General features: G+C 49.8%; 2 protein-coding genes across 2 annotated transcripts in view; both read left to right on the top strand.

The window, feature by feature from the left end:
* Positions 1-10038, top strand: part of LOC102767599 (zinc finger protein OZF) — a 99061-nt gene that overhangs the window by 55788 nt on the left and 33235 nt on the right. The window lies entirely within an intron of this gene.
* LOC107183332 (zinc finger protein 501-like) lies at positions 2821-10029 on the top strand (the record flags this gene model as incomplete). Its single annotated transcript, XM_015565058.1, has 3 exons — positions 2821-4606; positions 7472-7595; positions 8834-10029. Coding segments are annotated over exons 2-3 (1317 nt in total), but the record flags the coding sequence as incomplete, so codon positions are not given.

Here is a 10038-nt window from a genome sequence, read left to right as displayed (position 1 = left end):
GGCAATCCTGTGGGACCCCGGTCCGTGGAGAGCAGGTCACTCCGCTGCCCATGTGAAAGCGAGGCTGACACCTCATACAAGAAGGTGCCTGGGGCTGCTCAGAGCGTCACTCCAGGATCTGGGCTTGCATGACCCACTGGGAACACTGGGCCAGGAAGCAGAATTATGCCCAGTTCTCTCTCCAGTGGCAATGAGGACGTAGATGGAAGGTCTGCATTTAGCACAGGTTCATACACAATGTGAATGGAAACCACAGGATCACCGTCCATGTTCATGGAGGCATGTTTACCATCAGCCCCACCTGATGGAGCACTCACCAGGGTAATGCAAAAGATAGAGACCTGAAGGCAGGGTAGTGACTGATGTTAACGTAAAATTACTTAGGTGCTGGATGCTTGCAGTCCTGCCCTTTCCCTGTTATCTCTCCTAACATGTGGGTCTTCACCCCCATCACAGTGGGGGGACTGAGGCAGCCAGGGATTTACCCGGGTCACACAGTCAGTAACTCTTAGCTTCCGTTGGTTGAGCATCGTTCCATGCACAGAAAGGTTGCCCGTTCGATGACTGGTGAGGGCACAAACCTGGTTTCCTGGCTGAATGCCCAGGGCGGGGTGTGGGAGGCAAGCAGGAGTTTGCTGCCAGTGCCATCTGACTTCCGAAACTCTATTGTCGGAAGTACATTGTTTTGAATCTTCCCAGTGATGGTTTGGGCAGCTCTGGGACAAAGTCCACCTGGATGAGGAGAAGGTGACCCATCCTGACTGACTGCCACTGGCATTTCCTACCCATCCCCACTCCTCTCCTTGCCCCTGGTCAGTCCCTGATAAGATATTGTCACTTTGTGGTGGCCTTAATGGGGCCCCTCAAGGATGCCCGGTTCTCCTGTGGACCCCATGAAGTTGGCTGCAGCGCTTTGATGTGATTTGACCGTTGAAATGTGCTGGGAGTGAATCCTGTCACCTCTGACAGAAGAGTCTGGAAGCACTGAGACCAGCCACCCTCTCTGTCCTTCTCTGATAACACCTAGGAGGTACCTACATGGTGGCCTCTCTTCTATCCCGGTCCCAGGAGAACCAGGGTGTTCATGTGCTATGAAGAAGAAATATCCTTTCTTTACTCTAAGCCAGCGGTTCTCAACCTTCTGGCCCTTTAAATACACTTCCTCATGTTGGGACCCAACCATAAAATTATTTTCGTTGCGACTTCATCACTGTCATGTTGCTACTGTTATGAATCGTCATGTAAATATCTGATCTGCAGGAGGGTCTTAGGCGACCCCTGTGAAAGGGTTGTTCAACTGCCAAAGAGGTCGTGACTCACAGGTTGAGAACCGCTGCTCTAAGCCATTAAAGCTTTGGGGCTGCTCATTACCCACAATAACATCCAGCCTGTGAACACAGCCCCTATTCTATCCTCTAGGACAGCGGTTGCCAACCTTTCAGACCTCACGGACCAACTGGTCCTCAGACCACCGGTTGGCGACCTCTGCTCTAGGAGGCAGCAGAGCCCAACAGTAGAAGCCAGAGCTCTGTTGTTAGACACATGGGTTTGACTTCCAGCCCTGCCTTTATTAACTCTACAATCATGCAATTTATGTTGAGTCTCTGAGCCTGAATTTTCTCTCCATAAAATGGATGGTGAAACCATCTCAGATCGAGGAGAGGATCAAATGAAATAATAATGCCGATAAAGCCCTGAGACCAGGGCCTGGTACCTGTAGTGAACATTCAGCAACTGTTAGCTCCTTAGCTTCACAATGTGTGCTGACTGAAGACATTCAGACAACATAGGAAATGTCAACATTTTGTCCTTTGTATACTTTCAAATTTTGTTTTAAGACCAATAGGGCCCTAGCTGGTCTGGCTCAGTAGATTGTTGGCCTGTGGACTGGAAGGTCCCAGGTTCAGTTCCAGTCAAGGATATATGCCTGGGTTGCACGCTTTAACCCCAGTAGGCAGAAGGCAACTGATCAATAATTCTCATCATTGATGTTTATATCTCTCCCTTCCTCTCTGAAATCAATAAAAGTTAATAAATTAATTAAAAAAATAAAACCAATAGGATAGGATTGTGTATATTCTCTCATAGCCTGCTTTTTCTCTTAATAATGTGATATTTGTATGTTAAAAATAAAACCTCTGAGAGCTGGAGGGACTCGGTTGAGCATGGGAAGGTTGCCAGTTCATTATTGGTGAGGGCCCAAGCCTGGTTTCCTGGCTGAATGTCCAGGGGGTGGTGGGAGGCAAGCAGGAGGCAGTCGATCCGTGTTTTTCTCTCTCTCCCTGTCATTTCCTCTCTCTCTGAAAGTCACATTAAAAGAAGTTTAGGCCGAAATGGTTTGGCTCAGTGGGATAGAGCGTCGGCCTGCGGACTGAAAGGTCCCAGGTTCGATTCCGGTCAAGGGCATGTGCCTCGGTTGCGGGCACATCCCCAGTAGGAGGAGATGTGCAGGAGGCGGCTGATCGATGTTTCTCTCCCATTGATGTTTCTAACTATCTCTCACTCCCTTCCTCTCTGTAAAAAATCAATAAAATATATTTTTAAAAAAATAAAAGAAGTTTAGGATTGTAGTCGTCAGGAATAAGTTAAATAATACTTTTCATCTCAAGGAGCACTCTGAGCTTCACGGAATCTGAAATGTGTGCAAAGAACAGCTCCGTTGCAGACAACACTCCCCAGAAACCAGCCTCCAAAACCTAAAGTTGTCATTTCCCAGTGCCACTTGGGTTCACAACCACCAATATTTACAAAGGGCAGGGAGCGACTGGGATCCTTACCCAAAGGGCTGTGCGCCTAACGATGGCTGGGTTATACACAGGCGCATAGTCCAAGTGTACATGGGTTAGGGTGGGACTCTCATGGTCTTGACCTGGTCATTTTAACCTCTGGTGTGTTCACCAAAGAGCCAGGTCCCCAGTGGGACCAGGCGTAGAGGCAGCATCCCGCTGTGAAGTGGTCTGCCTGAGGCTTGTTGAGCCATAATAGGCGGGATTGGGGCCTCCCAGACTCCTTTCTGCTTACAGAGCTCAACTCAGCTTTACCCCCATTTAACCCTCCAGCCTCTGGTGCCGGCACCTGTCAGGTCCTGCAGCCCAGGTCCCAGCATCGGAACAGTGAGTCTCATGGGTGACCCAGGGTGTGACGGCGGGAAAGGGTGACAGGATGCAATTCCACCATAAAAGGACATGATGGTGTGACTGAGCTGGGAGCTTTGGGGAAAACCCAAGCCACCTATGTGTCAAAAGGCAACAAAAAGATGAGGCAAACGTTTGCGTGAGTATTTTTTACTATCATTCTCAGGACCTCGCACTCCTGTGGCCTCTGAGATAGTGGCGTCCTGTCACTGTTCAGCCACTCCACTAGCCCTGGGACTGGGGGACTTTAAAGAGTCACCTAGCCCGGAATCTGAAGTCCAGGTCTAGGGTTATATGAGTGGTCCCTGATTTTGGAAATGGATCTGAATGGCCCCTCCATGCAAAGATTCTAGAATGTGCCAGGGCGTGGAGTGAAGACTGGGCTGCTTCAGGAACCGGCAGATGTATATTTTTATAAAATAGGAACTGGAAACAGCGGGACAGGAGTTGGGTCTAGAAGAGCATTATGACAACTTGGGTGTCTCTTCTGCAGGTGAGGGGATCATGGGGGTATTGGAGCAGTGGAGGCAGGTGACCTGACCCAGGTCTCATTAGACGCCCTGTGGCTGCAGCATGATGCACAATGTGGGTGAGAGGGAGGTGGTGGAAAGACTAGGACAGAAGCTGGTGTGAGTCTTGTTGAGTGTGATGGTATCTGGCCCATGATGGTGGCCCTGGAGATGGAATAAGCAGTTGGATGTGGGATCTGTGTTTTAGGTGTGGCCACCTGGATTTTCTAATTTTGAGGATGAGAGGGAGAGGTAAGAGTCAGAGATGACATGCAGGTTTGGATTTAGCAGCTGAAGGAATGCTTCCATTCCTATGTGTCATGACCAGGAATAGAACAGTGACCTCCTGGTTTATAGGTTGATGCTTAACCCTCGCCCACACCATCTGGGCTATATTCTTTCTAAAATATTTTTAAATGTATTTTTTATTGTTGAAGGTGTCACAGATGTCTCCTATTTCCCCTCTGTATATGTTCTTTGGGGGATCTCTCCCAGTCCCTCCATCCCCTCCCCTGGGACATCTGTCAGTCTGTCCCACTTATAACCAGGCCCCTGGGCCCATCTTGTCCTTCCCCAGGGACACGTGGTACCACACCACCTTTATTCACCAAGGTCATTGGCTGGCCTCCAGCCCTCCCCTGGACGTTTGAGCAAACTACATTACCCAGAAAGCATTGCGCACAAGTCCGCAGAGACAAAGACTTCTGCTGCCTGCTAATCCTGTTAAGGCGGGACTTCCTGCTTCCTCCTCGTGGCGGTCATTTTGACCTTTTTGGTGCGTTCACTGAGTCTCAGGACTCAGGTGGGGGGATCAGAGGCTTGTTGAGCCCTGTGGGGTGGGCCTCCGAGCCTCCCCGACTCCCCTCCGCCGACTGAATTCACTCCGGTCACCTGATTGGGCCCTCCAGCCTCAGGTGGGGGCGCCTCACAGGTCCCGCCGCCCAGGGCGCAGCGTCCAGCGCAGTGAGTCCTCTTGGGGGACCCGGGGTGTGAGGGGCGGAGGGAGGGCGACGGGCTGCGGGGCCGCCTGGGAGGCCGTGGAGCCACCTGGGAGGCCTTGGGGGGTACTGCGCCAGGAGGTGGGGGCACCCAGACCTGGTTTGTGTCTAAAGGCGATGGAGAGGACGAGAGGCGATTCCTGGGAGGAGTTTTACTTTCATGCTCAGGATGATGGTGCTGTGGGTGGTTGTGGAAAAAGAGGGACATTGGGTGAGGCAGGGTTCTCAAATTTACCAAACACTGCTGAGAGGAAGCGGAGAGAAGTGAGGGACGGGAAGGAGGACCCTGTGAAAGGTAAGGTAACTGGCAGGGTGTGCACTGGACTGAGCCCTGAGGCAGTGCAGGGGCCTGGAGTTCACCTGGCCCTGGGGCTGGGTGAAGGTACAGAGCAGCCGGAGCCCCTGGGTCCTGGGGTGGGTGCCAGGCCCTCAACAGCCCTTTAGTTCCCACAGGTTCCTGTGGGTGCAGAGTCGCTGAGGGGGGTGGGTTGTAGAGCTGATTTCAGGGCCTCGCTGTTATTTTCTTTGAGGTCGTGGGGTCCTGGGGCTGTCGGCCCCTCTTCCAGCCCTTGGACCTAGGGGCATTGAACTGACGCTCAGCCCAGCATCCTAAGGCCACGACTAGGGCTTCATGAAGTGGACCTGTTGTTGGCAACCAGTGGAATGAGTTGAGGGAGGTCCTCCCAGGTCTGGGACCAGGATGCGCAAAGGCTCAGAGTGAAGACTGATCTGTTTCAGGAACCAGAAGGTATACTTTTAATATATATCATTGACTTTAGACGTAAAAAGGAAGGAATTGAGAGAGAGAGAGAGAATTTGATCAGCAAGAAACAAGGATCAGTTGCCCCCTGCTCAACCCCTACTGGGGATCTAGCCCACCACCCAGGCATGTGACCTGACCAGTTATGGAACCTGTGACCTCTCAGCACATGGGTCACATGAACCAGGAATGTAGCTCACTTTATTTTTTTTTAAATATATTTTTATTGGTTTTTTACAGAGAGGAAAGGAGAGGGATAGAGAGTTAGAAACATCAATGAGAGAGAAATATTGATCAGCTGCCTCCTGCACACCCCCTCCGGGGGATGAGCTCGCAACCAAGGTACATGCCCTTGATTGGAATCGAACCTGGGACCCTTCAGTCTGCAGGCCAACACTCCATCCACTGAGCCAACCAGGTTAGGGCTGTAGCTCACTTTAATATAGGGAATCATGGGCTGGATAATAATGGTCTTAGTCGTTCAGAATGGACAATGTGAGTCTGAGGACTGGGGCCTCCATTTGTGGGGAGTTGGGTGTCACAACACAGCACAGGGACAGATGGTCATGTAGAGAGATGGGGATGGATAATGGTTTCCCAGTGGCCAAGGCCTTTAAAAGATGAGTGGACATGAGATGAATTGGAGGCTGGACAGTAATTCAAACAGGATGTGGCTAGGGCTAGTACATAGTTACTTCTCTAAACTTACCAGGATTTTGCTGTGACCCTTGGTTTGGCCTGGGGGTTGCAAACAGGATTAACTTAGAAGCATGAGTGGTCATCTGTGAGACTCACTGAGCATGTGGTAGAGGGCCATGGGTGATGGGACTTGAGTGAGGAAGACTGTGACTGGTGAGTGCAGCTCCTGTAAAGGTGGGCTCTGGATTTCTGGGATCTGATGATGTTCTCAATAGTTGAAGTGGAAGGAAAGTACACTCACGGAGAGAGGCCTTCAGGCAGGATTCAAGGCTGCCTCTCTGAGTGTGGGCTATCAGAGTGGGGGTAGTACTTCATCCAGCTTGAATTGGCCAGGCATTCTGTGGACCACACATGCTGAGTCATAAGTAAAAGGCCAAGGAGATGGGGGCTGTGGCTGAGGGTGGGGGAGTGCAGGAGTGAGAGAGGTATGGTAGGAAGAGTGGTGTGCCCTTTGAGAGGGCCTGTGGATTCATGGCTGCAGGGCCCTGACATGGACATAAGAGGGAAGGAAGGTTGAGTTCAGTTCTAGTGGTGTCTGGATAATATATGGTCAATTTCAGATTAATTCCTGAAAAGAGGTGTGTTGTGGTGCTACATTTTTGGTCCAAAGCTTAAGTGTCATATATGTGCTCAGCTGCCTGCTGTTGTTGAGGGCTGGTACAGTGATCAGTAGGAATGAGGTAGCGTACATCACTCACCTGGGGTTGAAAATCTCCCCTAGGTGGACAAGATAGAGGGTGAGAAATACGTTACAGAGGAGGTGAACTATGATTTTGGAAAAGATGTTGGTAAGGAAACCACCGTCCTCATGAGGTGATGAGGATATGTGTGACGGCATATTTGTGATATGTGTGACGTAGTACCTCTGAGGAGAAGCTGTGTGAGAGAAGTGTGGTTCAAGAATCATGTGCAGCAGGTAGTGCAAAGTGATGGCCTCCGCACCCTGGTTTTGGGGTGAAAGGGTGAAGTGTGAACCTACGGTTTTTGGTGTCGTGCAGGGACAGTCTCGGGGACTGCAAGGGTATTGCCTAACGACCAGCGTCAAATCACTCACCCTCTCTTTATGGCCAACATTTATCCCTCCCCTTGTTGGTCACACCCGAGGTAATGGACAAGAGACATTGTGGCCTTTGGCCTAATGTGAGGCCCAGGTTGAGGTATAATCTCCCTTGTCATTGGTCTTTATTGTTGGGGGAAGACACAGTCTCAGTAGGAATATAAGGAGAGGGTTTCCTTAGTGAGATCAAGGCCTGGTATTATCCTGATATAGGTAGTAGAGGGAGAGGATGGATGTGGAGGGTGGGGAGTATGACGAATATAAAATCCTAAGAGAGAAGCTGACCATGGACTGAACTGTCCCCCTTATGACAGGATATGAACTTTGAGGACGTGGCCATTGCCTTCTCTCAGGAGGAGTGGGGTCTCCTTGATGAGGCTCAGAGACATCTGTACTGTGATGTGATGCTGGAAGTGTTTGCACTGGTTTCATTCGTAGGTAAGACCTTCACATCTCTCTTAGTGTCCTGAAGTGATGGCCACTCTTTATTTATTCTCCAGACTTAGCACTCTCTCTCTCTCTCAAAGCCAGACCATGGGCTCTGCTATCGCCCCCACATTCTCGTACAATGTGTTGTGGCTGCCAGTTGTGACCTGTGTGGAGAGCCCTGAGCAATGGACTCACCAAACATCCCTAAGACCCGTTGCCTCAAAAAGTGCAGTTAATGTCTGAGAATCAGGAAAATGCAGGCAGCTGAATGGGTCCCACTTTGCTCTTCAACTCTGTGAGGGTGACTGTCCACATCCATGGCCACTGCCCCGTTTCCTAGCTAAAGGTTCTTTAAGACAGCTTGTGCCCGCTTATGATCATATCACGAACCACAGTCTGTTCTTGTAGGACCCTACTTCAATTGTTGTTTGTAGTATGTCCTCCCCAAATATTAATTGCACACTGAGTTGCTCTGGCCCATGCTTTCTGCTCACCTCCGTTGTCTTTCATCAGTAGTCGGAATATGTAGGTCGTACGTATTTGTACAGTAGGAGGTGCATGGAGAGCCTGGTTTGTTCACAGAGTGAATATGTAAGGTGGTCTCAGGGGAAGCCTCGCCCTGCTAAGTGGCAGCTGGGAGCTAGGTGTGACATGAGGCTTTTTTCAGGTCAGACCAGGAACCTGCTCCTGTCCAGCCAGTTAGGTGCAGGTGCCACGGGCCACACCTCATTTCTATCTTTTCTTTCCTAAGCTTCCCACTTTGCTGACTTGTCATTCTTCTGTGACTTCCTGCCTTTTGGCTTCTGTCACCCTTGTGGCATTTTTATGTCACCTGATCCTCAGAGCTGCTCCCTCTGCAGTTTTCTCCAACATGCGCCTCCATGACCAGCTCCTCGTTCATTGAATTTTAGTTGGAAAAGATGTAACCAATGTACTGCACAGCTTGCCCGTGTTACCAGCAAACGAGCCCTGCTGAAGGCTGTTAGCAGAAGAATGCGCTGGAGATCCTGCTTCTCTTCCAGGTGGTACCTGTCATAATTGAGTCATATTTCTGTTCAGGTCTTCAGTGTTTTGTGATCTTCAGTGGCCCACAACTTCTCAGCAGCCTCTCACTAATCCTTGTCACAGAGCTTTTATTTTCAGGCAATTGCATAGGACCAACATATTATGTGTAACACACTTTTGTAATGGGAGATTCCCTGTCACCACAGTCAACATTAACTTCCTCAGCATTTCTCTCTTTTCAGATTGTTGGCATAAAATGGATGATGAGGAGGCCTGTTCTGAGCACAGTGAATCTGTACAAGGAGAGTCACAGGTCAGGGCTTCTGAGACAGAGCCAGGAACCCAGAGGACCCATGTGTGTAAGCGCTGTGTGTCTGTGTTAAAAGACATTCTGCACCTGACTGCGTCGCAAGCAGCAGACTTTGAGCAGAAAGCCTTCTTCAGGGACGCATGTGTGAGAGACTTCTGTTTCAGTGCAAACCCTCACCAGCAGCCGGGGGAAGCCAGTGGAGAGAAGCCCTGGAAAGAAGCTATGGACAGGGCCTCGTTTGTGACCAGATGCAGCTTCTACTTATCTTGGGTGCTTTCAACCAGTAGGGAAGTTGGGGAAGACTTGCCCACGATCTCAGACCTTCTCCAGCACCAGGCCCCTCTCAACACTGGAGAGCCACACAGTGACAGTGAGATTTCACAGGAATTTCTCAGTGGAAATAGTCATTCTGATTGGGGTGAATGTGACAGAACTGCCAGCCACAACCAGAAAGTTGTTCAGCATGAGGGTAACTGCTCTGAAGAAGTAAATTATGTGTGTAGCGAATGTGGGAATGTTTTTAGAGGAATTTTTAACCTTACGCAACATAAGAGAGAGCACACTGGAGAAAAGCCCTATGAGTGTAGTGAAAGTGGGAAGTCATTCAGGCAAACCTCTGCTGTCATTGAACATCAGAGGGTTCACACTGGAGAAAAAACCTATGAATGTACTGTTTGTGGGAGGGCCTTCCGAAAAAGATCTCACCTCATTAAACACCTCAGAATTCACACTGGAGAAAAGCCCTATGAGTGTAGTGATTGCGGGAAATGCTTCAGGGAAAGTAGTACTCTTGTTCAACACCAGAGAGTTCACACTGGAGAAAAGCCGTATGAATGTACTCTTTGTGGAAAGTCCTTCATACAAAGGTCTATCCTCACTAAACACTACAGAATTCACACTGGAGAAAAGCCATATGAGTGCAGTGATTGTGGGAAGTCATTCAAGCAAATCTCGGCTCTCAGTGTGCATCAGAGAGTTCACACTGGTGAAAAGCCATATGAGTGTAGTGATTGTGGAAAGTTCTTCAATGTGAGCTCTGCTCTCAATACACACCACAGAGTTCACACCGGAGAAAAGCCATATGAGTGTAGTGATTGTGGCAAGTCATTCAGGCAAATCTCCCATCTCAGAGAGAAG

The sequence above is a fragment of the Myotis davidii genome, unplaced genomic scaffold (assembly GCF_000327345.1).
Source record: "Myotis davidii unplaced genomic scaffold, ASM32734v1 scaffold1100, whole genome shotgun sequence".
In the NCBI taxonomy this organism is placed as follows: domain Eukaryota; kingdom Metazoa; phylum Chordata; class Mammalia; order Chiroptera; family Vespertilionidae; genus Myotis; species Myotis davidii.
The sequence above is the reverse complement of the archived record's forward strand: the minus strand, read 5'-3'. Positions and strand labels throughout refer to the sequence as shown.